The sequence below is a fragment of the Dermacentor variabilis genome, chromosome 7 (assembly GCF_050947875.1).
Source record: "Dermacentor variabilis isolate Ectoservices chromosome 7, ASM5094787v1, whole genome shotgun sequence".
NCBI lineage: Eukaryota > Metazoa > Arthropoda > Arachnida > Ixodida > Ixodidae > Dermacentor > Dermacentor variabilis.
In genome coordinates, this window is record NC_134574.1 from 115,543,094 (window position 1) to 115,559,545 (window position 16,452).

Below are 16,452 nucleotides of genomic sequence, written 5' to 3' on the forward strand. Positions count from 1 at the left end.
ACTCACACACGCACATGAAGACACGTGGCATCGGAACATGCCTGGACGCGCTTGGCGGGGAGGCGTAGCGGCGACGCCGAACGGGCCAAAATGTCTGCCGCTTTGTTGCAGTCGCGCCGGCTAAACCGCGCGTCGTAGGCGAAACGTAACAGACCGCCCCGCCGGGGGAAGGAGATCCCGATGGACAGGGGACTGCATCCGCTGTCCGGAGGGATGTCGCTCGATGATGCTCATAACCGAAGTCGGGCGTCCCTCGACGTTTCTTGAGCGCAGCGCACAGAGAAGGCCTCGTTCTCTCGTTCAGGTTCGCACAGGACACTGCAAAGTGACTTCGGGAGAGTTCACATTTTTGTTCTCGTTCCCGGCAAGCGTTAGAACTACGCTGAAACTCAACCGCTCAGTCAGCAAGCACGGCACAACCCTCACTAAGCCCTGCCAGGCTCTTTCCCCTTCTATACCACTGCCTAGTTCCTTACAGTAGTCTAGCAGCACTTAGAACGCGTCCACAAATTGGAAAATTGCACTAGAAAGCATGTCATCACTTTGAAACACTAAACAAAAGCAATATGTTAAAAATCCTGCCTCAGGAAGAAAAACATCAGTAACAAACAATTTTGAGGCTGATTCCAACGTTAGGGGCTTCGACTTAAGCCATCGGCGTTACCGTTGAGACTCCCCTTTTTGTAACGCACCTCAAAGGAATATTGTTGCAAAGCGAGGCTCCAGCGCAGGAGGCGGCCATTTTTGGGAGAGATGGTCTGCAGCCATTGGAGAGGGCAGTGATCCGTCTCAATGATAAACCTCGAGCCGGCTAGATAGCATGACAATTTCTGAACGGCCCACACGAGACATGCACACTCTTTCTCGGTGGCGCTATACGCCTGCTCACGACTGGTCAGCTTACGACTAGCATACAGGACGGGGTGTTCTACTTCTCCATTTTCCCGTTGGCACAGTACAACGCCCATGCCTCGCTCACTAGCATCGCACTGAACAACGAACCCTTTTGTATAGTCTGGCGATCGTAGCACAGGCTGGCTTGTTAGGGCACTCTTTAGGGCGCTAAAAGCTCTTTCCTTTGTCTCGTCCCAGACGACTGTTTGAGGCTCTGTTTTTCTTAGAGCATCCGTCAGGGGAGCCGTGATATCAGAGTACCTGGGGATGTACCTCTGATAGTAGCCGGCGACACCTAAGAACGACCGAATATCGGTCTTCGTGCGCGGCTGCGGGAAGTCTCGCACAGCGGCCACCTTTATTTCAGAGGGGCGGCGACGACCCTGACCAATCACGTGACCGAGGTAGACAACCTCGGCCTGTGCTAACTGGCACTTAGGAGCCTTTACTGTCAAGCCCGCTTCGCGCAGGCGGGTTAGCACTGCCCGCAAGTGTGCCATATGCTCAGACCAGGATGCGGAGAATATCGCTACGTCGTCTAGATACGGTAAAGCGAATTCTTGCTGTCCCCGCAACACTTTATCCATGAGGCTTGAAAAACAGTATGGCGCGTTCTTCAAACCAAAACTCAACACTTTAGGACGGAATGTTCCCATTGGTGAAATGAACGCCGCATACCTACTAGCCTCTTCTGTAAGTGGAACCTGCCAATAACCCCTGACAAGATCTAGGGTGGAAATAAACTGAGCGCTACTAACTTTCTCAAGGCGCTCCTCGATGTTAGGGATCGGATAAATTTGATCCTTAGTGATGGAATTAAGCCTGCGGTAGTCGACGCAAGGACGAGGTTCCTTGCCCGGTACCTCAACTAAAATCAAAGGGGAGGTATAATCACTCTCACCTGCCTCAATAACACCGAGCTGTAGCATTTTCTTTACCTCAGCCTCCATAATATCACTCTGGCGGGGTGACACCCGATACGCCTTGGATCGTACTGGCTCTGGGGAGGTAAGTTCTATATCATGAGTAAGTACAGAAGTCCTACCAGGCCTCTCAGAGAACAGACCTTGAAACTCTTGTAAGAGCTGGTGTAGTTCGATTTTCTGCTCACGCGACAGCGATGCTCCACTGACTAAGTCACTAATGAATTGACCGGTGTCTTCCCTGTTCGTCACTGAGCCTAGTCCCGGAAGCTCGACCGGAAGCTCTTCAGGAACGTTTACCATCATGCACACCACTGCTTACCTTTGTCTATAAGGTTTGAGCAGATTACAGTGGTAAACTTGCTGTGCTTTCCGCTTTCCTGGCAGACTTACCACGTAGTTAACGTCCGACAGTTTCTGAACAATTCGTGCTGGGCCCTCCCACTGCACGTCTAGTTTGTTGTTTAGCGATGTGCGCAATATCATGACCTCATCGCCCACCTCAAAACGACGGGCCCTGGCTGTCCGATCATAATAAACCTCGGCCCTCTGCTGGGCCTTTGGCATTGCTTCACCTGACAACTCCTGTGCCCTTCTTAAGCGTTCGAGGAGCTTAAGCACGTACTCCACCACGACTGGGTCGTCGCCCCTGCCTTCCCACGATTCTCGAAGCATGCGAAGCGGAGACCGAAGCGAGCGACCGTACACCAGCTCAGCTGGCGAAAACCCCGTAGCTGCATGCGGCGCGGTCCTTAATGCAAACATCACCCCAGGCAGACACAGCTCCCAGTCAGTTCGATGTTCAAAACACAATGCTCTCAACACGCGCTTCATGACGGAGTGGAGCTTCTCAACGGAATTCGACTGTGGGTGGTACACTGAGCTGTGTAGCAGCTTTACCCCACACCTTTCGAGAAAAGTTGTCGTCAAAGCGCTAGTAAACACTGTGCCCTGATCTGATTGGATTTCCGCAGGAAAACCAACTCGCGCAAATATGGACAGTAGTGCATTGACTATCTCAACTGAGCTGAGTTCTTTAAGCGGCACTGCTTCAGGGAACTTTGTCGCTGGGCAGATCACAGTCAAAATGTGTCTGTACCCCGTGGCTGTTATTGGCAGAGGTCCCACTGTATCAATAACGAGCCGTCTAAAAGGCTCCGTAATGATAGGTACCAACTTCAACGGCGCCCTCGATTTGTCCCCTGGTTTGCCCACCCGCTGACAGGTGTCACATGTCCTCACGAAATGGTCTGCGTCCCGAAAACACCCTGGCCAATAGTACTCTTGCAAGAGACGGTCCTTAGTTTTCTTAACTCCAAGGTGTCCGGACCACGAACCCCCATGCGTCAAGCGCAACAGATCCTGACGATAGCATTGAGGAACGATCAGCTGATCGAACTCCACTCCTCTGCGGTCTAGATACTTCCGGTACAGGACTCCACCTCTTTCCACAAAACGCGCATTTTTCCTGGCGATACCTTCCTTGACATTGCAGCGTATGTTTTCTAGGCTACCCTCCTTCTTTTGCTCGGCTATCAAAGCCGACCGGCTGACTTTTAGCAACCTATCAAGTCCGTCTGACGTAGGCGCGATGAGCAAATCTGCATATAGCTTTTCTAACTTTCCCGCATCGGGATTTTCCTCTCCAGTATCTGGCGCCTTCAACGTTACAGACTCAATTTTATTCAGTTCGGGCGTGCTCTGAATATCGGCTTGCTGCGCCTCTGACCCTTTCTCATTGTTCGCCAACGTCGGCCCCGCAACTACCGCCTTTGCAGCGAGCTCCCGAACCTTCGATCTGGTAAAGGCCTGAACGCTAGCCTCACCAAACAAAAGCCCCTTCTCGCGCAGGAGGTGATCGGACCTGTTTGAAAATAGGTACGGGTACTGGGGGGGCAGCATAGATGACACTGCGGCCTCCGTCTCAAGCGCTCCGAAAGGTCCTTCGATAAGCACTTTTGCTACCGGCAGACACACGCTATGAGCTTCCACGGCTTGCTTGATCCATGCGCACTCGCCCGTGAACATATGGGGTTCTACGTAAGAGGGGTGAACTACATCCATCGTAGCTGCGGAATCGCGAAGCACTCGGCACTCTTTCCCGTTCACGAGGAGGTCTCGCATGTAAGGCTCGAGAAGCTTCATGTTCTCGTCAGTGCTGCATAATGAAAAAAACACAACTTTTGGTGTTGTTTCCGGACACTGCGCCGAAAAGTGACCCGGCTTCTGGCACGTATAACAAACGCGCGCTTGCCTCATCTCGAACCGCTTTCTGCGTTCGGCTTCGGCTGCCGCCGTCTCCTTAGGTTCGGTCGCACTGCTTTCACTCGCATCCGCACTACGTGTGTTCCCCTTTGCTCTCATGGGTGTGAACTTCGGCCTCTCAAACTTCGAGCCAAATTCACCCTTTTGACCGTCCTTAGCTCCGCGAGCCCGACGCGTCACAAACTCCTCGGCTAGCTCAGCGGCTTTAGCCACCGTACAAACGTCTGGCCTATCCAAGACCCAGTACCGCACGTTCTCCGGTAACCGACTATAAAACTGTTCTAGCCCGAAACACTGCAGAACTTTCTCGTGGTCACCAAACTCTTTCTCTTCTTTGAGCCACTCCTGCATGTTTGACATAAGCCTGTACGCAAACTCTGTGTATGACTCACTTCTGCCTTTCTCATTTTCCCGAAACTTCCGACGGAACGCCTCCGCTGACAGCCTGTACTTTTTTAGCAGACTCGATTTCACTTTGTCGAAATCCTCTGCCTCCTCTCTATCCAAGCGAGCGACTACGTCGGCCGCCTCGCCGGGTAACAAAGTGAGCAAGCGCTGTGGCCACGTTTCCCGAGAGAACCCCTGCTTCTCGCACGTTCGCTCAAAGTTAACCAGGAACAAACCAATGTCCTCTCCAAGCTTAAACGGCCGCATCAGGTCAGTCATTTTGAACAATACTCGTTCTCCTGCACCGTGTGCCTGACTTCCATTACGAGCGCGTTCCATCTCTATCTCGAGACGCTTCATTTCCAAAGCGTGTTGACGGTCACGCTCTTCTTTTTTCTCTTGTTGCTCTCGCTCTTTCTGTTCTTTACGTTCACGCTCTTCTTTTTCTTTCTGTTCTTTAATTTCGCGCTCCTGTCTTTTTGCCGTCTCCCTTTCCTCAATGGTCTCAAGGCATTCCGACAGCTCGTCATCCTCAGCTTCTAACTCAAGAATAGCCTTTAGCAGTTCTGGTTTTCTGAGTTTGTCCGAGACATCCAGACCCAACTCTCTTGCAAGCTCCAACAATTTCGGTTTGCGCAACGACTTCAAATCCATGGCTGCTCTGAATGCTGCTTTCTCTACTGCCTAATATTGTCTTGCCGCAAACTAACCCGGCAGCAACGACAACCACAATTACCAGCTCTGTTTCTGACACTAACAAAAGCCTGGCAAAGCTCAGAAGAAGAAAGTCCCGCACTCACCAAACCTCGCAGCCAAGAATTCAGCGCAGTCGTTCCGCTGCAGGCAACCAGTCATCACACAGGGCTCGATGCACTGCTCCCGGATCGTTGTTGAGCTGCTCAGCATACAGTCAACTGCATCTCTTCGCTGCTGGCCTCCGTTGTCGCGATCTCACCGCTGGCAGACAGTTGTTTGAATCCCACCGATGGCACCGGTTGTTGTGGTCGCACCGTTGGCGCGATTTGTTGCGAACTCGGCGCTGACGCCCGTGGTTGCACCTGGGTCGCAAGCCCCAAGGGTAGCGTTGGCCTGGCGGCCTGGGGTACAACTGGAAGCATCCGAAGGTCCCGGCAAAGCATGAGTCGACAGGTAACAACAAAACAACTTGTTTATTCTAACATCGCAAAGAGTTGGCGGTCAGTTTGACCGAAGTAGAGAGACGGGAGTGCACTTTACTCAACAGAAGAAATCGGAGCCCTCCCTTTGGCGTCCGGGGGCAGCTGTTTTTATACTCTCGCAGTTGAGGGCAAGAAGGAACCCCTCTATAGACGAGCACGTGACTGTACAATGGGATAAGGTGACGCATACTGTCGTGTCGCCGCCGGTCGGGCACAATGGGGAGGAGAAGGTGACTCCTACTGTCGTATCGCCGCCGGTCGGGCACAATGGGGAGGAGAAGGTGGCTCACACTGTCGTGTCGCCGCCGGTCGGGCACAATGGGGAGGAGAAGGTGGCTCACACTGTCGTGTCGCCGCCGGTCGGGCACAATGGGGAGGAGAAGGTGGCTCACACTGTCGTGTCGCCGCCGGTCGGGCACAATGGGGAGGAGAAGGTGGCTCACACTGTCGTGTCGCCGCCGGTCGGGCACAATGGGGAGGAGAAGGTGGCTCACACTGTCGTGTCGCCGCCGGTCGGGCACAATGGGGAGGAGAAGGTGACTCCTACTGTCGTATCGCCGCCGGTCGGGCACAATGGGGAGGAGAAGGTGGCTCACACTGTCGTGTCGCCGCCGGTCGGGCACAATGGGGAGGAGAAGGTGGCTCACACTGTCGTGTCGCCGCCGGTCGGGCACAATATGCACATACACTCACACACGCACATGAAGATACGTGGCATCGGAACATGCCTGGACGCGCTTGGCGGGGAGGCGTAGCGGCGACGCCGAACGGGCCAAAATGTCTGCCGCTTTGTTGCAGTCGCGCCGGCTAAACCGCGCGTCGTAGGCGAAACGTAACAGGGCAAATATTTTTAATATCAAGCAACGGTCTCCTTTCATACGAAACAGAAAGAAATCATTTTTAAGTTCGAAGAGTCTGTGCAGGTTTCGTTTACAGAAGTTTTCTGTCAAAATAGGAGTTTTTTGTTTTGTTTATTTTTTACAGTGTGTGTAGTAAGCAAGCCGTGTCCTGAAAAGCGCGAAAAAAATATTAAACGCCATTATTTTTGCCAGCTGTTTCGATTATTAGGTCTCATGTTGATGTTTACAACTGCAGACTCCAACCGTGTTATATACGATCCTTACATATACGATCCCTGTCGTGCCTACCGACATACGACAGGTTCTAGCAGGTTGGAACTGGTTCCAACTGACCGGGACAGCCATCATTCTGACCCTTGGCACGTCGCATCGAATGGAGCTTTGAAACTTCAGGCGCCCAGAAACACCCTGCAATGTATTTGCGCGCCACTCTCTGTTAGGTATAATCCTGTGTATGTGTGTATAGCTCTCACTGCTTCGTTTTTTCCCATGCCGTTCGCATCTCAATTCGTCTTGATCGTTGATCGTCTAGAGATACCAGCACGTTATCGACTCTGTTGACTCCCTCCCGCAGTTTTTCTTTCTTTTCTTTCTCTCTCCCTCTCTCACGTTATTCTTTTCCTTCTTGTTTTTTTTTTCTTTTTCCAGCGAAGCTGTACAGGGGGAGTTCGGCGGCGGTTTTTGTGCTAACTGCAACGAGCGGCGGCATGCAGAGCTGGCACGGCATATACAGGCGCTTGGGCGGGGATAAATAGCAGACGACCATGAAGGCTGGTACATCGGGAAGCGTTGGAAGACATCTCGGCTATAGCGAAATACTAGCATCAGATATAGTAGAGCGTTTGCGAAGACTAAAAAGTACATTTCGGGTGCGTATAGACGTACCTATACGACTTCCGAAGGATGTTCAGAAGTCACGCGTGCACAGCTTCGCACTATTCGATGTACGAGTTGCTCGGATGTGGACGCATGTGCGAAGGTTTTATAAGGCGAAGCTTGCTTCGCCTCATGCCCTTCTATTTTAAGGAGCGGGGGGGGGGGGGGGGGGCAGGTGATTTGGATGCGTTTCTCGCCGCGGTGATCTCTACGGAACTACGCAACGACGAAACCAATAACGCGGTGCCTGAACATCTCCCGCCATAAAACAAGTATACGCCGTCAAGGCCAATCGCATGATTCCTTTATCAAAGCGTATACGTTTCTGTGCTTTCTTACCTCGAGTTTGGCGCATCTGTTCGGTCGGGTGTTGGCCTAGCAAAGCGGACCCCGGAAAGACCATGTAATAGCAAAGTGGACCGATGCCGGAGATGCTCCTGTGACGTAAGCCAGTGTCATTTCGGAGCAGCGTTTGTAGCAGCAAAAAAATGCATTCCGGAACAGTAAGAAATGGGCTTTCGGAGTACACTGATGCAAGCAATTGCAAAAAAAAAATGCATTTATATGGAGCGCTTACAGTCGGCAAGCCATGTGAAAGCGGTGAGTGGTCGCTGGTTCATAACCTCAATCCAAGCGCTAAAAAAATGACACTCCAGCTACATCGCAGTCCTCACTATGAACTGCAACGAAGCTGTGTAGTGTCCTGCAAGATGTGCTCAAAAAGTATTTCAGTCGCTTATGAAGGCGCGCAAACACTTGGGCGGGCTACGCGCAGGCTTCGGCGGTGTTTTCAGAACTTGCAGCGTGACCTCGCTGCCATAAATGTATCCTTTAAGAGGGAGCAGTCTTTGAAACACAATGTTGAGTCGATTATACTGCAAAGCCTCGTATAATAGGCGCCCTCTCTTTCTTTACGCCGCTAAATGGCATTGACGATTATTTTTGCTATTTCTTTCGTGTTGTCGAAACGCCGTAATTTATCTCCAGATCATAAAAGTTCTTTAAAGCTAAAGCATAAGTAATTTAAACAAAACTAGTGCTAACCACGCAGATAGTTGCTAATTGCATATGCGATATATATATATATATATATATATATATATATATATATTCATTCCACGATTGATGGTGGTTTTGCGTTGACCGATTGATGAATGGGTTTTTTTGATGGCGCAAGGGCCAGCTCGACCAAAGCGCGCCGAACCCACGGTGCGACGAGCTGACAATGTACACGATATCGAGGACGCACCATGGCTGTAAAGGGGCCTAAAGTCAGTCGATGTGCATATGCGTACAATGTGTATGCATGTACTAAAGACATGACGATGACCAGTGAGGGTGTGCTGTGGCCATATATTGTGCGCTGCGATGTGGTCATACAAGAAAGACGCAAGAATGTATATACAAGCATAGCACTAATGCCTCACCCGTGCCCTTGAGAGCAACGGCCGGGGAGCACGGGCTCTAAATACTTCCAGTGCAGCCTCCGTATAAGAGAACGTGCTACGGATCACTTGCATGCATAAGATACAGTACACGTACATCATTTAAAAAAACAAACTAAAACTAATTTACTGTAAAAGACCGGGTCAGTACCTAGGAACATTGCTGGATGTAGTGGAACTTGTTGACGGCGTGGTAATGGAAATTATTTTCTTTCTTTTTTTTGCGTGTGAGATTCTAATTCACGGCATTCGAGCATCACGTGGAGGACAGTCAACGTCGCGCAGTATTTACCGCAGATAGGCGCCTGATCACCAGCCAACAGGCACGAGTGCGTGCCATGAGCGTGGCCGACTCTAAGTCGAAAGGTGATAACCTCGGTGCATCGTATTTTAACGCGATAGCGTTGAGGGCTCCGTGTCGCAGAAAATCCGACGTCCCCGGACAGATATACGTCCCGGACATGTCCCTGGTGCGGCAACCACACAGCAACAACTCGCGCACATAACACACGAATCCATAACGCCGTCCGGGCGACACAATTTCGCCACGAGTCACAACACACACACACTGACTAGGTGGCCTTGGAAGGCAAGACTCTCCGAACTGGACCTGGGAAGCCAACTGGCGACCATCTACCAGGCCCGGGGAGCCGAGATCGCCAGTGGAGCCCTGTCAGAGGGAACCACCCGGGAGAGAGAGAGAGAAAACTATTTGGTCCATGAAGGGTTTAGCGTTCGGTCTTCGTCTTCATCGCTGCAGACGCTTGACCTTCTTAGCAGGGTTGGGCCCCTAGTCCAGGGCTCCACTGAGCCACGCTGCTTCGCTTGCGTGCTGCACCATTGCCCTTTGGACAGCGAGCTCGCAGCTGATGAGCCGGCTCTCCCACTGCTCCGCACTCGGGGTTTTGTGTTGGTGGAATGTGTAGTTACGCTTACATTCCCAGGTTATATGGTAAAGCGTGGGGGTTGCCCCGCACCACGGGCAAGTGTTCCTAAATTGTGTAGGATACATCTTGCTTAGTATATGTAAGTTAGAGAAGGCTCCCGTTTGCAGCCTCCGCCAACTAGCCGCTTCTTGCTGTGTTAAGGCTTTGTGTGGCGGGGAGTATCTAATACTCTTGCCTCTGTGGTAGTTCAGTAACTCTGAACGGTTTCTGCAATAATAAAGTTCCGTCCTCCTCTTCCTCCGGCATCGGCGTCCGGCGTGCCCGTGAGCGCAAGTTCCCGTATATATTTAGGTACATGTGTACGCCACGCCTTGCTGCATGACATGCAGTATATGCGGGTTATATTGCCGCACAACTGTATCACTAAAGTTGGTCGTACTTTGTGTTACATCCTTGGCCAACTTATTCCTCGGAATTTTGATAATGACAGCCCACAAACAAACACCGTGACACAAGAACGCCGACAGCGCATGCCTTTTATGTTATATAATCTCCGACGGAATTATTAAAAGTGCCAAACAATAACAGAAACCTAAAAATGATGTGATTTTTTTTTTTTTTTTTGCGCGGCAGTGCACTACCCCCGGGATGGATCGGCGCACGCAAGAGGCCGCGCTTCTACCAGAAAGCTCGCCTTCGTCATAGCGTTAGCCGCCAGCGTTTCCTAGAAAACATTACGGTTACATAAGCTGCAGTCGCCGGGAAGCGTACATCATCGGCAATTAGAGCTGCGAAGTATGCGTTTCGCAGTATGTTTCGGATGGGGAGGGGGGGGGGCGAAATATGTTTAGGGCGCAGATGTCGTTCTACGACAAATGTGCGAGTTCTCGGAAGAGCGTGCGGTCGGCCGATTCGACCTTCAGCCGAGGAATGTGTGGCGAGCATTTATCCTGTTTTGTTGTGTTGAGCACTGCATGTGTAGGAAAGTGGTCGCTGCCGTAGGGATATTTTAGTAACTTTCCACCGGAGGTGCATCATTGAAATGCTATGCTCAAACCTACGGAAGGGTGTGTCTTGTAAGCAGCATACTGTAAAACGTTCGTTCCATCTCATTTAGAAGCCACGCCCCAGTGAAAAAAAAAAAAGATGTTTTTTTTTCTTCGATTAATCGGCCCCTTGCATATCAGCGAGTCTCCCCACAGGGCGTTGTAGGCGTTTAAATATCCCGCAAACCGGTAGGGTTCAGGTGGTTCGTATATTAATGCCTGAAATTCTTGTTTATGGAGCTGATAATGAAGGGGCACGTGAGAGAGCATATAGTAACGAGTTTATTTAAAAGCACATATCGAACGGCAACTGCTTAGACGGTTGTTTGGAGTTCTAAGCGCTGGCGCGCAATACTTTTATCAAGCGTGATCTTAACAGCGTCAGACAACGCGCTTGGCTCGTCGCGGTCTCTACGAAACATAACGTGCTGGCGGAGAAAGTTTGTACGCTTGCCTTTTAAGTGAGTTTCGTGCATACCTATTACCTTCGGACCAAATTCACGGAGGAGTTCCTGCGCATCATCGAGGTTCCGGAAGAGGCCTCTGCCATTTCATTGTACTATTCGTGTGTCCATATAGTTTGTATCAAACCGGAAGAGCGCGTTGATTACAGAGCCCTTTGGAGGCCCTGCGATGCGGAGTTTCTCTTTTTTTGAAACGGTCGGGAGATTGCCGCGCTGCATAAGCGCTGGAGGCGCCGTTGGGCTACCATGCAGTCAGGTCCACCGCCTCCTGCGGGGCGACGCCTCGAGGGACAAGCCCTTGTAGCCCATTTAGAGTCTGTGGAGCTTCGGCATTCTCTCCGTCTTTCTTTTTCCCCTTACCTTTCGCCATGCCGTGTATACTGTCTTCGCTACTTTGTTACCACTTTACCTCCCCCTCCCCTCTCTCCCCAGCGTAGGGTAACAAACCGGATCTTTTTCTCTGGTTAACCTCCCTGCCTTTCCAATTTCCTCTCTCTCTCTCCCTCCTCCTCTCTTCGCAAACCAGAACTATCTATTAACCGGTTAACATCCTCCCTTTCCCTTCTCATTTCTGGCTTTCTCTGTGCACTCTCGAGTTACTTGTTCTTGTTTTTCTTTTCGCCCATCGCCGCTCAACTCGTGTTCAACTTACAACACCTAAGTATGCTCTAACCACACTTGCGCCACGTGATTCTTGACCCAAGGTGGGCACACTGTGTTTGTGTCGCTGCCACGTAAAAGGTCCGCCGTACTGCATACGTATAATAAACACTCCAAGGCGTACTGAGCCTGTGCGCACTTGAAGCAGACTGCCCGCGTGCATTGTACTGTGTATGCGTCATAGCGACAAGGCTTCGAAACGTGAAAGCGCCCTTGCCTCTCTATGCAATCACCGCGGGCAGGAATAGCCACTGCACCACGATTGCGGGTTCGTCGGCGGTAACTGTGCCTGTGTGCGCGTCGACCTCAGCGCCAGCTGGCGGCGAAGGGAAGAAGTGTAATTGTGGCGGCAATTGCCGTTGGAAAGGGAAACGCGGTCGGGGACGGCAAACAATTCTATGCGAGGGCGATGAGATTAGTAATTGTTTGCGGATACACAGGGCGGATTCGGTTCAAGCTGGACGGGTAATCGAAGATCTCTGCCTTTGTCTCACAGTGGCATCAGTCGGCTGCTGACCTCGTGCAGAATGAATACAGGACGCTCGTTCAGCTTCATTTTTTGTTCGCGCACGCTCTCTTGAGGAAGAAAAATAGACAGTCGTTTAATGCAAAGTCACGAAGCTGCGCAGGAAACCCCGCACTGGATCCCGCGAAAGAAATGAGCCTCGCATACTGAAGCACGCTTCGCGTATACTGGTCCTGGACTCGAACCCTGCACCATTGCCGCCTTTACGGGGAAGCAATGGGGGGTCATAGGTCAGGAAAACAAGGATCAAGAGCGAAACAGCGGGACGAGCGCTAACTTTCAACTGAGCGTTTGAACACCACCGTATATGTAGGCCCGCACACCGAAAATGTCCCACTGGCCGCAAATGCAAACCGGCCGGTTGCGAGAACGCACGTTCACTTGTGGGCAGAGCTGCTGAAGGGTAACGGTGCTTATCAGCGCCCGCGCTGTCCACGGCGCGCGCGTGAGCACAAAGCAGCTGATTTGACCCTTCTACAAATGAACAGTCGGAAGCCAGCGCGCCCTCGTGCGTCATTCGCGCGCATCCATGGCCTGCTTGTACCCACGATGCAAGTGTACCCACTTGGCTCTCAACGTGCCTACCAGCCCGTGAACGAAATTCATTTCCATTACAGACGCCGTACAAGCACACATCACGTGCACATGGCATTTCCAACGGATGATTCAGTTCGCCGAGGAACAAACACACCATATATATATATATATATATATATAGACAACCCTGGTCATTACCCTGTACGGTTTGTCTCTCGAACACAGCAGTATATATATAGAGAGGATCGCATTTCTTAGCGCATGACGGTAATTACTGTGCAACAGCGTTTACACCTGACGCGCATCCCCCTTCCTCTGAAACAAACCTGTATACCGGTTCCTAGTGCCTACAAGGGCCGTGTGAGACGACTTTTCCCTTCTAGAACTACCTTCTCCTGCATGTCGCACTAACCCGATTCGCCTTCGCGTTACCGCCGTTTACACGGAGACGATACGCCACAAGTCCCAGGCGATTCGCCACTTGTCGCCTTCATGTAAACGTCGCGCGAGAAGTGATGTTGGCGCTTGGTGACAGCTACAGCCAGAAGCCATAGTCATTAGGTCACAATGGCGAGCTAAAAAAAAAAAAATAAGCGATACGGGGAGGGGAGACGTGCAGGTATGCAGGCATATAGGAGACAAACTCACGGGTCTCGCTGCATCACCCGGAGTCCCGTCGTCTCGGTGGTCCGGGAAAGGGACCTGCGACATAGCGGATCGGATAGGGTGACATAAAGGAATCAGAGCACACGTGAGGAGGACACAGATACAGACAGATCAGGCGGCAAATATGACATGCCCCGGAGTATTCGGGACATCGATGTTATTTCAGGATGTCTGTTACTGCGATTGTACCTACTTTCTGCCGTGTCTGCTCATTCTTTATTTGTGTCCTGCCTAACTTAACGCGTTGTCATAGGCGGTCATTGTTTAACTATTCTACGTACTATTCAGTTTGTTCATGTCTTTTTTACGGACAGCAACTTCATAAATAGCTATGGTGGCTAGTGATGCAGATATGCATACTTGCAACACACGGCGACGTGCAAACAATGGCGATGCATTGAACAACATGTCGTACATCGCATAAGCAGACAAGCGAACAATTCGCCACAAGAACAAGGCGCCTATGGTGACAATGGCGGTAAAAGGTAAAGCTTGATTTTTTTTTTATTCTGTAAAGTAAAAACACTGTTCCGGGTCGAGTAAAACTACAACGTGTTGAATTTCATTTCTCGCCATATAAAGTACATTGGCAAAAAAAAAAGCAATACAGTGTTATTTTGGTAACAAGATAGTCATGACAGTAATTAAGTATACAGTAATTGTTTTGCTGAACTACTCACAACTCAGCACTCTCTCCAGCCTATCAGGAGCGCTATTATAGGCTATGCGTTAGTTTCCCTCGCTTAAATCAGAATTGCGAGGCATCAAAGTCAACATGGCCAAAATTATACGTTGGGAATTACGATGCCAAGTTCCTCACCATGTAAGGAGTTTTCTTGTCTCTAGCATAAGAGTGCACTGGAGAAAGTTTGGCACAATCAAGAATTGTAACGTTCGTGTTGAAAAGGATGGCAAGAAAAAAAAAAGAACTTCACTTCTACAACTAAGACCATGCGACATCATGTGAAGCACCCAAATGTGTTTACAGTCAGAAGAATTGCAACAAAGATAGCGGACAATTGCATATCGTGACCTCACAGATTCTGGTCACGTCGCGCAATCGACACGTGATGTCACAGCGGGCAGCTGACCATCATCAACAGAACAACGACAACAGTAGAAGAAGAAAAAAGAAAAGAAACACTGCTCGTTTCAAAAAAAAAAAAATAATAATAATGCTTGCGACACGCCACGTCGGCATTTAAAAAGGAACACTTCATTAAACAAAGCAAAAGATAGTTTGTTGCTATCGTGCCGTACGCCTTTTTGCTTCGTCACGGCGCTCCCGCGTGACGTCACCCGGGGCAACCGCGCGACGTCATCCGGAGCGCTGGCGTGACGTCATACCGGGCGAGCCACACAATGCAGTCGACGAGAACGATAAACATAGCGCATCGGCGCGGCGTGTCATTGTTCTCACCTCGTCCTCCAGCGGAACAATAGCCGTAAGCGGAAGCTACGCAGAAAGGAAACGGTGTCGCAACGAGAAAGCAGCCAGGGACTCGCACGGGTGCAAAGCGTGCACATATACCGCTCCTCACGCGCGAGCCCCTCTGCACATCTGATGAGGGCGAGAGTTTCTAAGGTAACAGCACGGTCAGCATTGTCTTGTCTTCTAGCTTTTCCTTAATTTTATTTCTTCCTATAACGAGTACTTTGCCCGTAGGCGTATAGTTATGTATTGCTTCCATTTCAGACACAATGAGCTGTAAACAACTGCCACAATAGAACGATTGAACCTCTTTTGTGTCACCTTGTTTTGGCTATACATTGCCCGGAAATTACCAGCTTGCCTTTTCTTTCTTTTTTTTTCGTTATAGAGAGTATGAAAGTATATTGTAACCCACACGAGTGGGCAGCACGGAGTTATTAAGGTAACCCATGCGGATTCCTCAGAGAGCAATATTTGTCCGAATCCGGGAACCGAACCGACGACCAAGGCCCTTCTGGGCCGGTGGCTTTACGAGCCGAGCTATATGAAGGGGGGTTGCAGATCGCACAGCGATCGATAACTCGAAGACGAGGAGTAGGAGGAGGAAAAACATTTATTAAGAAGAATAAGAAAGGACAAGCTCGGTGCCACCTTAGCTTGGAGCTCTGGCATCGGGCGGAGAACAATATTTTCCTTTCGCGAAACCTCCTCCACTTCGCCGATTTCCACAAAAGTGAATTTGCATATTCGGATTCGAAAGAGAGAGCATAGAGAGAGACAAGACCATGTCACTGCCGCAAAACACTCGCATTTCGTGCGGCAACCTTTCTTATCCTTTTTTTTCTCTCCCAAGCATGACGAGAGCGGTCTACAGACGGCATCGCGCGATGCCACATCAGCCATACTGTTCGTGTGAACTCCAGCCTTGGTCGCTTGCGCCCTGGTGCGATACTTTAGGTAGCTATACGGAAAGGCCAGATAGAAATAGAGAGATAAGATAGCGCAGAGAAAGGCAGGGAGGTTAACCAGAGGTAGTTCTGGCTGGCTACCCTGCGCAGGGGGAAGGGTTAAGGGGGATAAAAAGAGAAACAGAGTGGAAGGGGGGATAGAAATAGAGAGATAAGATAATGCAGAGAAAGGCAGGGAGGTTAACCAGAGGAAGTTCTGGTTGGCTACCCTGCGCAGGGGGAAGGGTTAAGGGGGATAAAAAGAGAAACAGAGTGAAGGGGGGGATAGAAATAGAGAGATAAGATAATGCAGAGAAAGGCAGGGAGGTTAACCAGAGGAAGTTCTGGTTGGCTACCCTGCGCAGGGGGAAGGGTTAAGGGGGATAAAAAGAGAGAGTGGAAGGGGGGGACGCTCCAGTTGTACTGTGCGGGGATGCCAGGCCACGGACTCTGAATTAG

At 50.6% G+C, this 16,452-nt stretch overlaps 1 protein-coding gene across 2 annotated transcripts in view; it reads right to left on the reverse strand.

Moving 5' to 3' along the window:
* LOC142587806 (kelch domain-containing protein 3) overlaps positions 1-16,452 on the reverse strand; it is a 124,042-nt gene that overhangs the window by 66,159 nt on the left and 41,431 nt on the right. For both annotated transcript variants that reach the window (XM_075699079.1, XM_075699083.1), the window contains one exon: positions 13,597-13,650. In XM_075699079.1, coding sequence (XP_075555194.1) covers positions 13,597-13,650 — 54 coding nt within the window. The remainder of the gene's footprint in view (positions 1-13,596; positions 13,651-16,452) is intronic.